This window comes from Silene latifolia, chromosome 6 (genome assembly GCF_048544455.1).
Source record: "Silene latifolia isolate original U9 population chromosome 6, ASM4854445v1, whole genome shotgun sequence".
NCBI classification, from domain to species: Eukaryota; Viridiplantae; Streptophyta; class Magnoliopsida; order Caryophyllales; family Caryophyllaceae; genus Silene; species Silene latifolia.
In genome coordinates this window covers 131,122,542-131,144,659 of record NC_133531.1, presented here as the reverse complement: position 1 = coordinate 131,144,659, position 22,118 = coordinate 131,122,542, and the positions used below count along the sequence as shown (strand labels likewise).

The following is a 22,118-nucleotide window of genomic DNA, read 5'->3' as shown; positions in this document are numbered from 1 at the left end:
ACCAATCTACCTTTGGGAATGTACACAACTCAAATTAACGATAACAGGACAGTTTAGATGGATCATTTACCTCAAAACGTCAGTCTCAATTCATAGTTAATGTAACAAAAAATAAAGAACAAAAACATAATATGACAACAATTGTTGGAAGTATATCAAACATTAGAATTTTACGACTAAAATATGTAGCAGTGCAACACATTATTATTACAAGTTATTTTAGTACCCATGTAACGTACGGGGGATGGAAACTAGTTTTGTGGATTTCAGGGATCTTTCATGGGATCAACCACTAGCGGCTAGTTATTACCCAAAAATCACATGCACTGAATCCACCATCAAGGCGACCACAATGGAAATACACCGCATGGGAGAATGTCGACGATGCAACACATCAACCAATCTTTTTGCGATACGAGAGGGGCAAAATCGCATTTGTTTCGGGACAATTATATGGAGAGCGGAGAAAACACCGTAGACGAAGAAATGCCTCGCGTCGTTGACATACTCATAGCAGCTTGTTTAGGATACCTACTATGGAGAGCTGGAGTAAACACCGTAGACGAAGAAATGCCTAGAGTCCGTGACATACTCATAGCAGCTTGTTTAGGATACCTACTCCCGGTACGAAGCTTAGGAAAAACAAAAAAAAAAAAAAGATTACCTTGAATTAAAATCAATTCATATACAAGTACATAACTCAGCATTCATATCCAACATATTATGATTTCTGAGCAACCAATCATCCACTGCCTCTTGTATCGGTTGTATGCCTAGAACCCCTTAATCATGTCATTACACGCACATGCTACTTAACATACAACAATACTATCACACTGCCTCAATGGCTCCCGCAAATTTCGGGGTAAGGGAGGGTTGGATGTATACAGCCTTACCCTTGTGTTACCATACCAAACTATACCAAGAACTGCATCAAGACCGCTCCTTCACAAGAGAAAGAAGCAGAGCCACTTTAGAAAGCCATTTCACAAGAGAATCGCATCGAAGGACCACTACTTCACATGATAATTACCATACCAAACTATTTTAACACTAGTAATATAACTAGGCGAACTCGCCCCTATAGCGGTTGTATCAGATCGAGGCAAATAACTCGGCAAAAGAAAACTAACTAGGGAAAAAATACACATTAGCACATGACAGTGAGATGAGACACGGATACAAAACTGAAGGACAGTCTGTTCAGAGTATGATACAGGGTCAATGATTCGTACCTTAGGACGACAATGTTGTTCAAGCGACTTGTCATATACCCTTCCTGATACCCTCTCGTGATCTGCAAAGTACACCCTGCTGCAAAACAAAAGGCAGGCTGTAAAAACTTAGAATTGGCTTCATCCTGCCAGCTACTATAACGACTAGTCGACTATTAACGAGCAAAGAGTACAGCTAAAAACCTGAACATAGCGTTAGCAATTTTTGAAACTAGTGCATCAGAAATGCCTGCCCTGACAATGAGCCATGCAACCTCACAGTCTATCTCATATTGGCTCTGCACATCAATGATATTCAAGAATTAAAACTCATACATCTAATCTTTATGAAAGATCAGGATCACAAATTGCAACAATTATAATCCAAGATCATGATAAAAGCGTCTCTTACTAAAGACAAGTTCGTAAGACTTACTAAATTGATAACTTGTACTGCAAAACCATATCGACATATTACCTTTCGTTGCTCCAATCTAATATATGCAGAAAGATGACCACCTATCTTTTCAAATATAGCTAGTAGTAAAACCGTCTCTTCTCTCTCGAGTGGATCATTATGTTCATGCGAGTTCCCGTGCCCAGCACCTCCATCTTTGTGAGTGATTGATGTTGGAACCAGAGTGTCCACCATAAAGTCTGATGCCAAGAGCTCTTTATGGGCTACCATCAGCAACGCACACAACTCAACCATCTTTCCTTGTTTCAAATATAGTAAAAATTCAGAGTAGACATCTGTCGTCTTCAGAACAAGCAATCTTATAGTCTCCAATATATGCCTCTGTCAAAAGCAATAGAAATAAGAGCAAGACACCATCGGATATTAAATGGATCAAACTCTATGCAACACCCAACAAGAATATGATCCTACTAAGTTGTAATCTGAAGCACCATACAAATTCGTCACGACAGAGAAGCACTACAAGATCACTGGCAGACTTATTCTTCATCCAGCGTCGGATATAAAAATCATCCCTGTGAAAAGAGCAAACGATCACACGACAAAAGAATAATAGAAGAGCAAAAACTATAAGATGTTTAGAGTAACAACGCAATACCGAATACTTTCAAGTGCAACATTGAGTGGCAATGCTGCCTTAATTTTCAATTCATCACAATCTCTTCTGTCGTCAGCCAGAAAGCCATTTTCAAGAAACAGGGCAGTTAATTTAGGGTTTGCAAGCTTTGCAGCTTTGTGTAAAAAAGACCAGCCAACATCTGTCAGGTCTCTAAAACTAAGGAAAGCATCAGTCTCGCCAGCGAGTACTGCAGCAGCACAATCAGCACTGTCATGCAAAAACATGAGGTTTCTGACGATTGTTGGCAGATCATAATCACAATCCAGGGTATCAAAGGATTCCACTCCATTCACAACTTTAACAAATTCATATCTGTCATCCAGAAACATGACATGATTTAGATGACGGTATAACAAAGTGCCCTCTCCACAAGTCTCTCCTCCATAGCTTCCACTTGTCTTTGGGAGAAAGTAAATACACTGTTCCAATTATAAAAAAAAAGAAAAAGAAAGAAATAGGCATTAGTGTGTGACCTCACAAGCATTTCATCAAGATAAAGCAATAGAGAAACGGGTGTGCAACAAACCACCAAATGAGAGACATAGCACTATCGTGCCCTCAGCTTTTATGTACTTAGGTGATAGGAGTATAGGACCCTGAAACTAAACGCAACTATTGTTTCTCACTATTAATAATCCAAGAGAAGAAGGCAAAATCTAAAAACCTGAGTCCAGATAACAATAATCAGGCATGTCTCATTAAAAGGTCAGTGCATGACAGACTTGCAAAAAAACTTTAACTCGACTATAAATCGAACAGAAGTGAACAGACAATATGTGAACAATGCAAGATATTTTATTGCTTACCTTAGTAATCATCGATTCTGAACTCACTTTCTTCATAAGACGTGTTTCCAGTAGAACTGTTTGAAAAAGAGAGCTTAAGAGATTTCTACAAACATTCATTTGTTTGGGCTATTCACATAAATGTTTTGTTAATAACTGATAGGCGATAGCTATGGCTGTCAGAATAGTCTCACCTTTGTCCCCTAGCCGGTCAAGTGGTCTACACTTACTCGGTTGCAATTTCCTAATGAGATTAAGAAATAACCTTTATCAACAAGAATGTGAAACAAAAATAAGAAAAATATCGACCAATAACCTCTAGCAAAATTCAATTACTTTTACCTGTGTATATCAGCTGAGATCTTGACGTTCTGCTCCACATGTAGTTTCACACAACTTAATAATTGCTCAAATACTTAGAATGTACGTAAAAGCTAATCAATAGAGTGAATTGGGTGCTTACTCGAGTACTCGGTGTGCTTGAACAATTTTTTTCCGCAAGAACTGTCTCAAAAAATTCTGTTTGAAAAATAGACGTTTAGAGACTTCTATGGTCGATTGTTCTGTTTCCTTGGTGTTTGTACAAATGGCATATTCAGTTATTCACACATTTGTATTGAAACTTTTATTGAAAGCTAAGGCTGTTAGAATTATCTCACCTTTATTCCTTCGCAAAAGCTGAGCTGCCAACCTAAGTTATTGCGGATTATAATATTCTCATCAGGTTGCGAAGCAATATTTATACAATGGCGGTATTTAATTAAAATAAAGGTAGCATCCGACAAAATATACTATAATCAGAACACACAGAGAAAACAATCAACCAATACCCTATATCCACTAACTACAACTAATTATTAAATATGAACGTAATAAATACTCCATAAATCTCAGCAAAGTTTTAATTATAGTTTAATAAATGTTACGGTTTTTTATTAAATTATATTCCCTCCGTTCTAAATAATTGACGCTTTCTTTTAACGAGGCGAGCCTTTGAATTTAATTTTTAGAAAAACATATTGGTTAAAAAATTATAAAAATTACACCATAAATTTCTTTACGAATAGAGCTTTAATATGAGTATACATTTCAATATATTTCGTTATATATTTTGAGAGAAAATGAAAAGAGAATTGAGTGTATCGAAAAGTAAGAATGACAATTAAAAAAGAACAAAGGGAGTATTATAAGTACGATTATTTAATTCTAAATTTATTAAAAAAATATTTTAATAAAAATTCTAAAATGTAAATACATTTAAGATTTTATGAAGGCTTAAAAAGTGTGATAACGATTATGTATGTACATAGTGATAGCGAGTGCCTTTGTATTAAATATTTTATATGTTGTATTTTAAAATACTTTGACCTCAAAAAATTATACTTGAGAAAAAATTCAAACTATTTTATTTATAAGTAAAATCTTAAACACCATTATATAGTTGTGTAAAAAAAAAAACTTGCAATTTTCTTATAAATATGTTGTACCCTATATGTTTGCTAAGGATCATACGTTATACATAAAAAAAAATGAAAAAAAGAAGCATAAAATTATATTCACATCCTGTTGAACAACTATTAATTGATTTAGAAAAATAATGTACGGTGAAATGATCTAATTTAAGAAATTAATGTTGATTGTTGTATTATTTGAATACATTTTATTTTCATTAATATGATACTCCCTCTTATTCTAAATAACTCTCTCTATTTCCTTTTTCGTCTATTCACAATACTCTCCCTATTTCCTTATTTGGCAAACTTTTATACTTATTTTAATCACTTCACCTCACAACAATGCACCACAATACTCATACTTTATCTTATTTTAATCATCTTACCCCACAACAATACTTATTTTAATCACCTTACCCTACAAAAATACTTATTTTAATCACACAATGCATTCCCTCTCTCAAATCTCCTACCCTACACAAATATTTTACCATATAATACTCCCTTCCTTAATTCTTGTGCCCCCCCTTAAATAGGGAGGGTTATTTAGAATAGAAGGGAGTATTAAATATTACTAAAATCTATACGATGTATATGGCAAAGAGTAACAGAAATTCTACATCAATCAATACTATATATTAAATCCAGAAACCAAGGGACTTCAATGTAATTAAAGAAAGTTATACAAATTAATTATACTATATATTTTTAAATCAATAGCACCGTGTGATGGACCCAATTGAGGGATCTCAATGCAAATATTATATAGTTTGGGTTAAAATTAAATTATATTTAAGTTTGGTAATTTTCCTAAACATGGTCAATTTTCTTAAAATAAAATAATTAATTAAGATGGTCAATTTCCTATAAATTATACTATATTGTATAATTCTTTCGATTTGATTTAATACATATATGTAATATATTTATATAAATATATAATCATCTTAAAATTGTATTCCTAAGTAGTAAAAGTAATTTCGTAAGTAAAGAAAAGAATTGTAATAACATTGGATATAATTATATGATAGTAATCAGTGAAAGTGGTAGAAACAACGGGAGTAGTGAAATAATCAATATTAATGCGACAATAGTGAAAGTAACAATAATTACAGTGGTAGTGAAATTATCAATATTAATGCGGCAGTAGTGATAGTAACAATAATTATGGCACGAGTAAGGAAAGTAACAATGATTACGGGCAAGTAGTGAAATGTTATTACTATTGTTTCATTAATAAGAGTAAAATATTAATAGTGGGAGTAGTGAATTTGTCACAAAATTTATTTCATCGTAATTTTAGGATATGCCATAGAAAAATATATTAATAATAAATTTATGGGTTATGCAATTTTAAATAATTTTATTTAACGAAAAAAAATTAATGGTAAGTAGAGGTAGCCCGGGCGAAGCCGGGCACCAATACTAGTATAGAAAAATATAGAAAAACTTCATGTGGCATGTATGTTTTTAACAATAGCAAAATTTATCGCAAAAAATTATGTATGTACATGCTAAATAGAAGAACATATCACGAGCAAAAGTGAGCATAGATAATATAGTAACGAGAATGTATGTACCATGTTGCATGACATCCATATGAATATTCATTACAAAAATTTGATATTAGACATTTGCATGATAAAATACATGAGAAAGAGAGAAAAGATGATTCTTTTCTAATTTTTATCGTCAAATAATCATTGTATAATTATTTATAAAACATTGATCACGCAGAACAAACTAATCTTATTACTTATAATAATAAGTTTATACGTAGTATGTATTTTATTTAAAAGTTTTGAAATTAAACCTAAAAAACTAATATTTTAAAAATGTTAATCCATTTTTATTTATAACTAAAAATATAAACTGTCATGTATCAATTCTAATATTTTTTCTTCCATTAAAATAATAAAAATATTCAAACTTCGCGCGGGATGCTACCTAGTATATATATATATATATATATATATATATATATATATATATATATATATATATATATATATATATATATATATATATATATATATATATAGAGAGAGAGAGAGAGGAGTTCAAATGAGTCCACCTAAAATGGTGAGTCCACTAAGTCCTCATCTTAGCCATTGATCTTCTAAGACTGATGGTTGAGATTTTAAAATTTTAAGATGGAAACTTTAGTGTTTTATAAATGAAACTTTAATTTATAAGTGTAACTTTAATTCTTTATAATTATAACTTTAATATTTAAGGTAATTTTATAAATAAAAATTTAGATTTATGTTATAAAAATTTATTTTAAATATATAAAATTGATTTTTGAATGTAACTTTACTGTTTTACGAGTGAAACTTTAATACTAAAAATTAAAACTTTAATTTTTTTTGACAATTTTTAATTTAAAAATTTGAATTTATTTAATTTTACTGATTTATAAATATAACTTTAATGTTTTACGAGTGAAACTTTAATGCTAAAAATTAAAACTTTAATTTTTTTAGCCAATTTTTAATATAAAAATTTGATTTTAATTAATTTTATTAATTTATAAATATAATTTTAATGGTTTAAAGGTGAAACTTTAATGCTAAAAATTGACACTTTAATTTTTTTTTAGACATTTTCTAAGATAAAATTTTGATTTTAATTATTTTTGCTGATTTATTAATTTTATGGTTGTAACTTTAATGTTTTACGATTGTAACTTTAATCATAATTTATGAAACTTTATTTTTAGACATTTTCTAATATAAAATTTTGATTTTAATTATTTTTGTTGATTTATTAATTTTATGGTTGTAACTTTAATGTTTTACGATTGTAACTTTAATCATAATTTATGAAACTTTATTCTTTTAGGAATGTAATTTTAGTCATGTCTTGTGAAACTTTAATCCATATCTACAAAACTTTAGTCCATATCTACAAAACTTTGGTCCATATCAATATGTCATTACCACCAAGTCCCCTACACAACCACCAAACCAACACCTTCATCACCACAACCACCAACACCTTCATCACCACGATCACCTACCTGACCAACCACCAACAATCTCCGCAACCACCAACCCTAACCCACTAGCGGAACTGAAAAAAATGAACAAAAAAAAAAAAAGAAAAATGAAGAGAATGGCAGCCTTCACCAACCGCGACCAACACCACCGACCTGACCCACCACCAACACCCTTACCCCGACAAATTGAAAAAAAAAATAAAAATGAACAGGGGGCAGAATATGCGACCCCACGGCCACAGACCACACCACCACGCACACGGCTCCCTCTTTTCCCGAGTTTCCAGATCTGAAAAAAAAAACAAAAAAAAAAAAGAGAAAAGAGAAGAAAAGATGACGAGGGACGACGGAGCAGCCGCGGTTGAGGAGGAGATGACGAGGGACGACCTTTATTTGTGGTGGAGGCCGAGGGAGGCACGGGGAAGGGAGACAGAGGGAGGCACGGGGAAGGGAGGAGAAAAGGAAGAGGGCGCGGGAGGAGAGGAGGCGGAGGCGACGGCGGCAGGTAGTCGGGTTAGTGAGATGGGACGGAGAGAGAAAGGGAGGAAGAGAGGGAAAGGGAGGAAGAGAGAGAAGTAGCAGGAAGTGAAATGAAAAGAATTAGGGTTTGTGGATTTTATATAGGGCTTTTATTTTCAGATTAAATCTTAGCCCTTAATTTTGTTCTAATCTAATGGTTTAGATTAGGACTCATTGACTCACCTACACTAAGGGACTCACTTGATCCCATTTCTATATATATATATATATATATATATATATATATATATATATATATATATATATATATATATATATATATATATAAATATAAAACTAAAATTGAAACGCTATTGATGCACCACGTTGAGCTATAAATACAAGCATTAATTTAAGCTGAACATTAAATATAAACATAATAAATGTTGTATAAATCTAAGCAAAATATTAATTATAGTTTAATAAATTTTATTATAAAATTATATTAAATAACTACGGTAATCTGATTCTAAATTTATTAAAAAAATATTTCGAAAAAAATTCTAAAATGTAAATAATAACGCTCATTGTGAAAAATGCATTCAATTGAGTATAATTTTCATTATATTTATAGAAATATTTTGAAATGTAGAGATGATTAAAACGAGTGTCCCACAATGTTTTATTTTTACGTAAAAAAACATTTTGAGAAGGTTATAAAACTTAAAACCATTAAATCCATTAAGAAAAATATATTTGGAAGAGTCATTATATTTATTAAAAATAAAACTTAAAGAAAACTACTAAGACAAAAGTTTTTATAATTTGGGAATGAAAAAAATTATACTTGCAAGAAATTAAATACATATGAGATTTCGGGGTTTTAATAGTGAGTATTTGTACGAGTATGTATGTACACAGTGATCGCGAGTGCAATTGAATAATCAAAACAATGGTAATGATGATGAAGTAATACAGTATAGTATTATAAACGACATAAAAAAGTAGAGAACACATTATATTTTTTTTAATATCTTCAATTAAATATGTATACGTCAAGTATAAAATATTGATTATGACTAACTAAATATTACTTTTAGTTAAATATTTTATATGTTATCTTTTAAATACTTTGAAGTTAAATCACAAAGATTATTATTTGAGAAAGTTCATTTCATTTTATTTACAAGTAAAAACTCTTAAACAACATTATATATAATTGTTTAAAAAAACAAAAGGTGCAAATTTCTTATAGATATGTTTGACACGTAGCACATGCAAGACACAAACCAAAATATTTGAATAAGTTGTGTTTAGACCCTGTATGTTTGATACAAAAATATGTCACGTTATACTTTAAAAGTTAAGAAGTGCATAAAATTATATTCAGTTATTCACTATCATTTTGAACAAATATTAATTGATTTGGAGCATAGCGTATCATGAACATAATTTTAGAACTTAATGTTGATTGTTACATTATTCGAACAAATTTTATTTTAATTAATATGATATTTAATCCGTCACAAATTTATTTATAAAACGTTGGTCATGCATAATTAATTATAACTTATTAGTTTTAATTGAAATTGCATGTATTTTATTTTAAAACATTGAAGTTAAACCTAAAAAAATTATATTTGAGAAAAATTAATTTACTTTATTTTATTTATAAGTAAAAATATTAAAGGCCATTTATGAATTATATTATTTTTCTTCAGTTATAATAGTAAAATTTTAAAACAGTCCGCGCGAAGCACGGGATACTACCTAGTTATATTAATTCTTTACCTAGCCAAGTTAGCTGAGATCATATGTGTTCCCCTGCCATGTAGTTTCACTTCCATAAGTTCATTATAGGCATCCTGAAAAGAGAGGAAATTATTAGTAGGAAGAAAATGGTCCTTCAAAGATGGTTCGAGTTGAAAATTAGCTGAATTTGCTTCTACTGAATTACAATTTATTTTTACAAATAAATTTGTACTTGTAATAGATTAGGCAGCAATGATACTAGAAGTAAAAAATTATACCTCAAGCATTAAAAGAGTGTGATTCAGAGTACGATTCTGGTTGAGATAATCACGAGACATCTCCACAAGTCTAAAGACAAGCAACATAGATCTCATAATTTCCTTTTTCTCCAAATCTGATTCTAGGTCATGTTGTAACACAATTAACTTGGCAATTGGGCTACTATATACATCGTCATCAATCACCAACTTGTCCCAAGCAACGATTAGCAACGTAGCCAGCTTAACAAGATTCCATTCCTCAACACAGGCGACACATAGAGCAGTAACCTGCTGTTTTTTCGACTTTGACGCTAGCAGTTTGATTGTATCCAAAGCCTCCTTCTGCCAATTAAGCACAACAGTATATTATATATTCCGTATCAATCAGCACATACACTCAAAAGTCACTGAAATCAGATTTATACCAACTCTTGTAGACGGAATAAGGAAAAGAGGTTGTATACAGATTCTCCAGCACCAAAGTCTTTGACAATTTTATGATCGCTGCAAATCAGAGAGCAAAACCACAAGGACAGGTCGTCAAAGGAAGCATAAAACCAAGGAAAGTTTAGTTAATCAAGTAGTCGTACGTACCACAAAGAATCTAGTGCTAAGTTAAGTGGAAGGAATTGAACATCCCCCGAAGTGGCATCAGCGCCATGTTCTATAAATAACGCGGTTAACCCATAGCATAACATTTTAACAGCGAGCTCTAATGGGGTAGGATTATCTCCAACTTCGTCTTCAAGTGGATCAGCTGGTAGTCCAAGATTAAGATCCACCTTCCGCAATAAAGTATCTCCATTAAGAAATGCAGTTGCACAGCCAACGGCACGACGAAAACATAGCAACTTCAACAGTCTGGTCTCGAAATGGTCATATCCCCAGCTAAAGTCGTATTCTCTGGCTTTGAGTAAGGAGACAAATGCTTCCTTATTGTCAGTACGAATGTAGCTTTCCAGTTCTAAACCGATTCCAAAATCATCAACTTCGGTTTCTAGTAAGGAGATAAATTCATGCCCATTAACACTACTAGCACTACTACGCACCAATTCCCTATCCTGAAACAATTAAACACGAGTCGCTAACTTGGATTAAACCAATTTACAACATTCAGCACTCATTTGTTTGTTTAACATTGCAAGGGACATTGAATTTTAATCAAACGTAAACAAATGATTGGAATGGAGAGCCTAGTATTTAAAACAGGTACAATTAAGTCGGATCAATTTTGTCAGGTCTCCTAACTGCTAACAAGTCCTTAAATTACTTAATTCGAAACAAATCTACTCCGTAAAAAACAAACTAGATTTATCTATTGAGATTTTATAAGTTTTGATATGAAGAAAGAGTAAAAAAGCGAGAAAATAACTTTTACCTTGTTGAAAAATTCTTCAGCCATGGCTTTGGTGGTAAAATAGCAGACAAACGAGTTGAAGAGAAAAAGAAAAGGGCAGGGACAGAAAGGAGGAGGAGGAGGAGGAGGAGAATTCTAGGGTTGCCAACCCAACTTTTGTGTCGGATAGTAAGTTTATCCGTGTCCACGAATAACTCACGAACTTAAATTCATATGAATTGAAAATGGGTATGTTGTTTGGTTGCCCTAGTTCACATTAATTGAAAGTTTTCGTGAATTTTAATTTCTCCGTAATAGAGGGAGTTGCTTACCTGAATTGTACTTCCTTTATGGCAACCAAATAGTATTTTGCTATTCACATGAATTTTAAATTCATGTGTTTTATAACTTTCTAGGCAATACAAATTTCTATATGCAACCAAACGACAAAAGATCTTTCTTTTAATACTGAAAGTACCGTGCAACTTTACACGGGTATATATAGATAAAATATAAAAATAAGTTTTAAAATTTGTTATACTTAAAATATTGTATATTAATGATTAATAGTTACCACTGTACTGTGAAGACATGCTTAAACTTTTGTCACATATCATGCGTATACCGTGTTTCATAATTTTGATTTGAGCTGTTATAAACTACTCCCTCCAATTCTATGTACTCTTCCCTTTGTTTATGGGCACGGAAATTAAGGAGAGTAATAAAATAAGAGTAAAAAGTTGGGTGGGGTTTGGTGGTTGGAGAGAGGGATGAATAATTATGAGTTAAATAAGGAATGGTGGGGCCAAAACTTTAAGAAAAGTAATAAAATATGAGTAAAAGTGTTGGGTGGGGTTTGGTGATAGGAGAGAGAAACGAATAAAATAAGAGTAAAAGTTTCCAAAATAAGAAAAGGGAAGAAAACCTGAATAATCCGTTTTAGGAAATAGGGAAGAATATATAGAATAAGAGGGAGTATAATCTTTATCCTATGTATCATATCGTATTAATAATTTTAAATACAAGTAAATAAATAAAAAAATCTCTTTTTTTGGGGACTTTGAAACATCACTTTGACCGTTTATGGTTAGAGTATCTATATATCTATCTATTTATCTATATTAATAATTAATAAATGAACCTTTTTCCGAGCGATTCTAGAGACTCCAACATTATCGAGGTACCTAAAATTAATAGATAATGCTAATTAAATCTAAATGGGAAAAAAATAGGCTGGAAAAAAAACAAATCTTTTACATTATCAAACGTACAGTCGTATAGAGGTATAGTGCATCAATCACCTAAGTTGCATAAATTATTCAAATTAAATCTTAATTGAAAAAAAAAAGAAAAAAAACAATAAAGAAACTCAAACGTACCGTGTTACAACTAGCAACTATCAATAAAATTGTTAAAAAAGTGATTAAAAAACTCATCCGTGCATCATTGCAATTCTATTCCCATCATAAAGCTGTAAAAAAAAAAAGTATATGTACAACCATTGCAAATTTATTCTTATCATAAGACCTTCACTCTTAGGCTTATTCCCAAGTCTTCACTCTTAGGCTTATTCCCAAGTCCAATCAGTTTCATGTATAACATAAAATTTGTTTCATATTGGGAGAATTATGATACGTGCAATTTATATAGTCTTTTTAGCCTTTTATTACACGCATTTCCATGTCGTTTTTATAATTTTATATTGCAAAATGACCCGAATAGGCTAGTTTGGTTTGTTTCATCTCATTTGCAGGAACGAACCTCGTGGGACGCGGGCCACGGGGGCGAAAAGTGAGCAAGCTTTTGTGCATTTGTGGAGCCGCCACCAATTTATTGTGGAAATTTGGAAACCCGTTCGAATACCTCGTGTCATGTCAAGACACAAAGTAGTGACATGAACACCAAGAACTCGTTACCCTTAGCATTCTATATCTAGAATGACTCTCGTGGATGCCAATGAACACGGATGTTCACGGAGATCCGGGTAAGGGGTGAGGGTACGTATTAGGAAGCTCTTTTGATCGAACACCTAATCCCCCCGCCTCGATAGCGGCCTCTACTAATGATTATGGAAGTCATCTATACTCGATATGTTGAAGGTTATATGCATGCAATGCAACATCCATTAGATTTAATCCTAGCATGAGAATTAGACTAAGTCGGTTATCACGTAATTTAATATACAATTGAGTCGATGTAGAAATTTAGGTTGATTATATGTGAAGGCATACAAACAATACGATAAAAGAAATACAATAATAATACAATAAAGAAAATTACAATAATTACATTGGGTTAATTGATTTATGTCGAAAATACATTTAAAACGGATGGTTTTAGAAAATAAAGAATAAATGAATAAACGAGCAGTTAAGGGTGATAATACGATTAATAGTTAATTAAATACGTAATTAATACACTAGGTCAAAGCGAAACGGAGTTCAGAGACGAACTCAACCAGAACAAAGCAATGCAGAGTCGTCCCTTGAAGAGAGCGCAGCAGCGATCGCTGCGTCTGCATTCTGAGTTCGGTTAATCGTGAAGCGGAATTGCAAATTGTTAATGTTCGTGGGTGAATTTAATGCTTGATCATATTATTTGACTCGGATAGAAGTGATTAACAGATTATTTACATGTGATTGAGTCATAAAAACGATAAAACATGAACAAAACTAATCAATACGAGTTAATTACAAGATTAATAAGTTAATTACAAATACAAATTAATCAAATTAATTAGATTAAACAGGTTATTAATGACGAACTAATGATGGTGACGATAAATAACAGATGCAAATATATCAATGATGAATTCCAGAGACTCAATATGGATAAATCGAACCTCTAAAACCCGGATTGATTTTAATGACGAAAACCCGCAAATATGAATTATAAGGGATTTAAGTCGGGAATTGAAAGATGAATTAATTAATAATGAATTACATGTTAAAATTATCATACTCAAATTATCGTGTTAATGAACAATGAACAATCGAAAACAAAATAAAAACAATAAGACGAACAAAAGACGAAGGAAGAAGAAAGGAAGCGAGAACTCATGGCAAATTTCGTGAAGAGTATTTTCGACATAAATCTTACAATTGATGATTACAAAAAACAAAGTACAATAATAAAAGAAGGATTTACACCCTCATACTTACATGTTTGACGAAACGAGATTGACTAAGTTAACGTTTAGTGATGCTCGACTCGAATGTACGACGAAAGTGCCCTATAGGAGGAATTAAACAGATTGATTAAGTTGATTAATGTGGAGTTGGACAAGTTGGTCGGTCATGCAAAACGAGGTGGTACTCGAAGATCCCGGCTTACGTGGTCGAAAGTTCAAGCACGTAGACGCCAAAAAGTAAGAACGTGGTCTAGAATGCAAAGGGAGAAGAGAAGGGCGGACACTCGCGTGAGAAATATGAGAGACCGAAGGTCTCTATTTATACTAATCACACGACGGAAGTTAGGGTTTCGGAGAAACTTTGGAAGTGAATCTCGAAAAGATACGAAAAATACACAGAAAAGGACTGAGGAAGAGGCGCAGCAAGCACTGCGTCTCTTGGAAAAGGCGCATCACCTGCTGCGTCTTTTCCTCAGTGGTTTCCTCCTGCGGAAGAAATATTTCCGTGTTTCTATTATGGAATAGCGGATTAATCTTATTTCCTTAATATTTTATATGATAATTTTGGGATATATTTTACCAAAGATTAAAAGATCGGAAAATATGGAATAGAAATGGAACATTCGAGAATATTCTGACTCGGCATTTTAAACGGTTATTAGAAAATGAAGACGGTTTTGACCCGACTCCAAATGTACTTAACCCGTTGGAGGAGGGTAAATACTCACTGGTCGAAAGCCGAGTGAATCAACTTTGGTGGAAAATTTCGTCAACAATCTCCGCCCGGTGTATGCCAACCTCGAGATATCAAAATATTAAGACCTTCCGGGATCCGCAAATGCAGGGACACGCATTGAAGATGACCTCCTGAAGGGTGTCTTGGCCAAGACTACTGGCAGAGGCTACCAAGGATCCACCTCAACCGGATCTCGCCCTTACGGCCAAACGAACAAAATTGATGAAGTCAACCTCGTTGAACCATCTGCTAAGAGAGTTGAGCGCCCCCATAGAGTGTTCACTAATATTGGGGCAACCTATGCAAGTGCCCTGAAGAGGCTCATGGACCGGGGAAAGTTACAACCAATCGGACCCACTCCGGATCCGACCGAGGCTGAGAAATCCCGCTTCTGGAACCCCAATGCCTACTGTCAGTACCATCAAGGGAAAGGGCATGATACAGAAACTTGCTTCAAACTCAAACACATCAGCCAAGACATGATTGAGAAAAGGGATTTGCCTTTACCCCCGCCGACTAAGCCAAACAACAAAACAAATCCTCTCGGAATCCACGCTATCTCCAATGATGAACCAACTCTGGACTGCTCACACCTCATCCTGCCAGTTGATGACGAGGTGAATGCCTTGGAGAAAGATCCCTCGGACGGAGTATTTGTGTTCAGTGCCGCAACTATGCTCACCATGTTCCAAAAGGTTGAGGAAGCCACAGCCAGCCTCTCCGAGAGGATCACCTGACTTGACGATGCCTACCGCCGACTTATCTTCAATCCTCCACCACCACGTCCGAGGGAGAGTCCCCCGAGCGCCCAAAACTACCCTCACCAGGACGGATTGCTCCCGCGACCATTCTGGCATGAACCTCACAATAATCAACCTCACAAAAACTACCCTCACAAAAATTACCCTCACAAAAATATCACTCACAAAAACTGCCCACCGAGGAAACCCCTCCAAGGTGCCTTCGAGATCCTGAAATTAATGGCATCTGGAGAGATGATGTTGAAGATGTCTACCTTGTCCCAGGGAAAGAGAAACAGGGGAAAAAGATCGGTCACCTCACCCGGTCCGGACGCCCTATCGAACCCGAAACAGATTCAACGGTCGCTCCGACAACAAACGACCAAGTCGTCCCGGAAGTGGACACTCAACCAAGAGCTCCTGAGAATTCGATCCTCAAGCAGCTTCAGAAGGCAAAAGCCGAGATCTTAATCTGGCAATTGATCGCGACATCCTTTGAGCATCGACAGGCTTTGACACAGGCCTTAGGAAAATTAACTATGCCCTCCACCTCTTTCCCTGAAGAAATAGTGGCACATATGACAAGGGACGCCGACATCCTTTGAGCATCGACAGGCTTTGACACAGGCCTTAGGAAAATTAACTGTGCCCTCCACCTCTTCCCCTGAAAAAATAGTGGCACATATGACAAGGGACGCCCCTGACTTGAACAACTCAGTCGTCTTCTCTGACGAAGACATCCCTCCCTTCGGAACCAATCATAACCTTTCCCTGTACATTAACGTACAATGTCTCAAGAAGAATGTGCCCATGGTCCTCGTAGATGACGGATCTGCTGTGAATGTCATTCCCCTCAAGACTGCTCACAAGCTGGGTATTGAGGAAGCTGATTTGGTCCCAACAAACCAAGGGGTACGCGCTTACGACGGCACTCGTCGCAAGGTCGCGGGGCTCATCACTCTGACCGTCGCAACCGGACCACTAGAAAGGCAAACCAGTTTTCAGGCGGTCGACATCGACGCCTCCTTCAATATGCTCCTAGGACGTCCATGGATTCACACCGTCAAGGAAGTTACCTCGACTCTCCACCAGAAAATCAGGGTCCCCTTCAATGGGAAAACAATCACAATTCCTGCTTCCCCGGTCAAAGCCGTCATGAGAAAGGGAATAGCCTCCCAAGCCATTAAGGAAGATGACAATGAAATGTGAGGATTCCAAGCCGTGAATGCCATAACTGAGGAATCAACACCCTTTGATGGTGACCCGTTTGCCAACCTCACGGTCAACCGCATCATGATGCGCCCGGGTTACTTCCTCGGGTTTACCCTCATCCATTGAAGGACACCTTACCTCCTTGAAACAAAAGGTCCCCAACATTCCCTTCGGACTGGGATATGAACCTACCGATGAAGATATCCAGGAGATGAACCTCCTAGTTCGAAAACGCAAGAAGCACGGGGTTATCCTCCGTCCCTAACATCTGACCCTTAATGGATACTTTGTCCCCGAGGGAGAATCAGAGCTCTACCATGGCTTTCCGAAGCCGATCTATGACTCTGTGGCTAAGGCCAGACGCCTGGGTGTGGAAGTCTTCCAGGACTGTTACTTCATCCCCGACAACACCGAAGCTGCATCAACTGAGTCTAATCCGTCGTCATGCCTCGATGGACAAGCTGTCACTCTCCTCTTTGGGGAAGATAACATCAAGCACCTCGACTATGAGGACATTATCAACATCGCCCTGAAGGACAATCAATTTGACCCAACCGCCTTGATCTCCGACACTGACCCGGAGAAAGCTACCCAAGGCTGGAGGAAGACCGTCAAGTGGACCGATCGCCAAGGCCGCATTCTCAAGATCACAACTGGAGAAGGCCCTACGTTCAAAGAGGGAAGTGAAGAAAAAGCCGAATCTGAGTCTGAGTCGGAGTCAGAGTCTGTCATAGCTCCTAACACTCCTGATGTCCCAGTCAAGGTCCCCTTCCCACTATTTTATCACAAAGTCGTGGCTGATTCAGAGGCTGAGTCTACTAGGGTCACCCTCACTTCCATGAAAGGTGACAACCTGGAGCCTGTTCCAGGGGCCACCTCCTCTGCTGTGTCGCCTCTGACTGACCACGAGATGTCTGTCCTCTCCGAGCTTTTCGCTCGTGTCAACTTAATGAACGCTAAGTTTGCTTATGACTCGTCTCAATTTAACTGCAATGCAATTCTGAATGACTCTGAGGAATTTGACTTGAGTGACTAACCACTTCACTTAGCCAAAGAACTTGACAAACGGGAAACCAGAACCCCCATCATTGAGGAGACCGAACCTATTAACGTAGGAACCGACAACATACCTCGAGAACTTAGGATAGGGACAACCCTGGACCCCTCGGAAAGACAACAGTTCATTGACCTCCTCCACGAATATAAGGACGTATTTGCCTGGTCCTACAGAGATATGCCTGGGATTGACAGGGAAATTGCAGAGCACCGAATACCCATTAAGCCCGGAGCTAAATCCTGAAGCAGAAGCTACGCTGGATGCATCATGCATGGGCCCTGAAAATCAAGGAAGAAGTAGACAAACAGTTCAAGGCTGGGTTGATCAAAGTATATGAATACTCTGATTGGGTGGCCAATATTGTTCCAGTACCGAAGAAATCGGGAGAATTCGGGTTTGCGTCGATTTCAGGGATCTGAACAAGGCAAGTCCAAAGGACGACTTCCCTTTTGAAGAGTCTATCGATCCGAAATACTCAAGAGGGAGGGGGGGGGGGGGTGAATTGAGGATTTAAAACTTTTGAAAGCTTTTTCGATTGTATGAATGTAATTGATTATTTAAAGTTTATTGATTAAACTTTAACTAATCAACTAATGAATGTAAACGAAATAAACAAACAAACGAAAGAACGAGGAGACACACGGTTTTTGAAGTGGTTCAATTTCACAAGTCGAAACCTACGTCCACTATTCTCGATTAATAAATTTAGTACCTTTCTACGGATTACAAATTTACTAACCCAACTCGTACAACTAACTCTAGCTGTAACTCAATAAGTACCGTTAAATACTCGAGTGACTAACTTACGCTAATAAGAAAGCACTAATGATTCTAACAAAGGTTCACGTTAATGAACAAGTAAGAAATCAACTAAGCACTATTATCTTATAACGATAAAAATAAGAACGAGTATACGAGTTTAAAACACACGACCTTTCAAAATAACAAACCGGATTTTCTGCTTGAAAACACACGGTTTGCTTTGTAAAATTAAAATCAATTTGTATGCTTAAGGTCTCTACTTTAAATGTTGTAAATAGCAAAGTATTTATAGGAAAGAAAGAGCAAGGCAATTCGGTTTATAGAAACCCTAATGACCGAATAAAAGAGATATGTTAACAAATCATATCTTCTATTATCTCTTTCCGAAAAGCCTTAAAAGATAATAAAGAATATTTCAAAAGATAGAATATAATCTTATTCAAATATTATCTTTACTATAAATTCTAAGATATGATAAGATTTCCTAAAACAAGAATATCTTTTATCATAAACAAATATATTAAGTAAGATATATAAGATATGCAAAGATATTATTATAGAATAAAATCTTTATCGAATATACCCTAGGTAACACGAGATGTCACGGCTCATAAGCCTCGTGACTCGTGCAAAGCCTAGCTCAATATATGGGTTTAGAATTTAGGGTTTAGGAGAGGCTTTGTTAAAACCCTAATCGCAGCATAGTCCAGCTCATAAGTTGACCCATCAAGACCATCGACCAACGTTTAACATAAAGTTAAACTCCGCACTAAACCGGGCTTAATTAAATAAATACTTTCATCAAAACATTTAAAATAAATGTTAAACAATTTTCAAAACAGTTTTTGAAACATTATAAGTCGTGTATAATAAACTCAGCATCTCAATGTTATAGTAGGAGAGCTATAACATTGAGCTCTTTTACTAGTAATGTTATAGCTGCAAAGCTATAACTTTACCAATTCAAGAAACTCATTCTTAATTATCATTATGAGACAATCACCTATACTATTCTAATATTCACGGAGATCTTCGAGTATAGGCTACGTCATCATCCAAGCTTGATTAATCTTTAGACGGACTTCGTCTTCATATAACCCTTGAATGAATCTTTACATCGTTTGAATAAGAACTTGAGCGGGGGCTTGAGCACTTCATGCTATCATCACAATCTTCTTAGTTACTTGAGATGCTTGTAATAAGTTGATTCTAAAACACTTGGACAAACGATTACACGCAACAAGTATATAAAATATAAAGCACCTTGACATCATCAAAACATAAACATATAAGCTATATGGTTCAACAAATTCCCCCTTTTTGATGATGGCAAGCCTCCTAAAATTGTGACTAAGAATGTAAGTTCCCCCTCAACATAACACCGTCATCTTAATAATAAAGATCAACGCAAGATCAAAACGATTTATCAAAAACCGAAACGTTAAGGACTTTAAGAGACAATCTGTCTTGACAAGGAGCAAGCTTAGGTAGATGCTTACTATAGACGTTCTTTCCCCCTCTTCACATCATCGAAAAGCTAAGAACAAAACAAAAATGACTAGAATAATATAAGACGAGACAAGAGATAAAACGTCATAGAAATTAATATTATCATACATAACTAAAAGTATCGAGAAGTTTAATTATTAAACAAACTTAAGAAAACATGCTTAAAGCCGATGGGCCGAATAGAACACATGTTTAAAGAAACACTTGGGCCATAATCCACAAGTGCGTGCCAAAATTGGGCCGAATGACAAGTTTGTGAAACACACCATAAGAAAATAAAAAAGAAAGCTAAAAAATAGACAGGGCTAGATATGGTGAGGCAAGGGTAGATCAAATGTTGCGGGTTCGGTAAGGGTTCACGTAGTCGGGCCGAGTACGATGCTCTAAAGCATCGAGACGATCGAAAGAACTCCGCACAAGTTGAGAAAGAGTCTGAATACTCCTTTCAAAGTTGATCACTTTCAGGGACAAAGCTTTCGTGGCCTCCAATGTAAGCGATTGATCACTTGCCATAGCCTTTCCGTGCATGACCAACGCTCCACCTTGACTCGTGAGGAAAGTAAGACGGTCACCATGTGGGAACACTTCCCCACGGATTGCCTTCAATTCCCGTTCAAAACCCTCTAACCTCTTATCCACCGTTGTCATCCAAGAATATACCCGAGAAGCATCCAAACCATACTCGAAAGACCGAGATGGTCCAACCCGTGACAATACCGTAGCGAAGTTTGTTGAATGCTCCTCAAACTTCTCAATTAAACCACTCATAAACCCTTCCAATTTCGCCTCCATAGCGCCCAAGCCCGAATCACCCGGGGTATTCTCAACATTTTTAACAAGAAGTAACTCGGGTCCATCAACAACAAGACCCATAAGCTTGATCAACCGATCACACATGCAATCCCGTGCACTTACACCGTAACTATGCCGTCCCACCACTAGTTTTATCTCCAACAACCAAGACACCCACATCCCATATGGTAAGTCGATTGTTGTACTCAATTTTTCCTTGGTAACCGTGAGACTCGTTTGAATGATACGATGCAACACAAGACTAGCCAAATTTACCTTTTGTCCCTCCAACCATGAATAGATTACAATAGCCTCATAAATCGAAACTTTATCATGACCTCCTCTCCTCGGCACAACCGTATTCCAAAGAAAGTTCAAGAGGAACTTAATTTTTGCCGAGAGAGGACGAACCACAATATTACCTCCGTCTGTCCCAACCTCCTCAAAATACCTTTTAACTAATATCTCCTTTTCACTCACCACATTAGACCATTCAAGACTCGGATTAACTTCAATTCCATCATCGGGAATCGAAAAAGCAGAGCAAAAATCCGAAACAGAGACCGTCACATCAACCCCATTAACCACCGCATGCAAGACTCCATTCTTAATTGACACACTAGCAAAGAATTGAACCACTTCAACCGGATAAATAGGACCCGAAAACTGACTAATGTGACTCCACCCTTGAAAATCAAGAAAATCAACAAAGAACTTAAGAGCAGGAACATTAATCAACCAAGATTTCGGATAGTACCTTCCTCCATGAATAGAATACCTCAAAACACGATTAACAAGGATGCTTTCGTCATGAGTTAGCCG

The 22,118-nt window shown here is 35.7% G+C and overlaps 1 protein-coding gene across 1 annotated transcript; it reads right to left on the bottom strand.

Annotated features, from left to right (window-relative positions):
* Window positions 1-449: 449 nt before the first annotated feature.
* LOC141588693 (uncharacterized) lies at window positions 450-11,521 on the bottom strand. The gene is made up of 16 exons (XM_074410122.1): window positions 11,401-11,521; window positions 10,617-11,083; window positions 10,448-10,526; window positions 10,041-10,364; window positions 9,802-9,875; window positions 3,756-3,787; window positions 3,560-3,615; window positions 3,439-3,467; window positions 3,291-3,361; window positions 3,118-3,173; window positions 2,291-2,730; window positions 2,129-2,207; window positions 1,693-2,013; window positions 1,419-1,513; window positions 1,236-1,311; window positions 450-632 (listed from the first exon to the last, which is right to left on the bottom strand). The coding sequence occupies exons 1-16, from the start codon at window positions 11,422-11,424 to the stop codon at window positions 450-452; spliced, it is 2,406 nt and encodes an 801-aa protein (XP_074266223.1). The 5' UTR covers window positions 11,425-11,521.
* Between the last annotated feature and the right edge of the window lie 10,597 nt (window positions 11,522-22,118).

Coding starts and splice junctions, on each gene's coding strand:
- LOC141588693 (XM_074410122.1), bottom strand. CDS start 11,424: ATGGCTGAAGAATTTTTCAACAAG. Junction 3,616..3,755: donor GCTTTTGCGAAGGAATAAAG/GTGAGATAATTC, acceptor TTTTTCAAACAG/AATTTTTTGAGACAGTTCTT. Junction 3,174..3,290: donor TGACCGGCTAGGGGACAAAG/GTGAGACTATTC, acceptor TTTTTCAAACAG/TTCTACTGGAAACACGTCTT.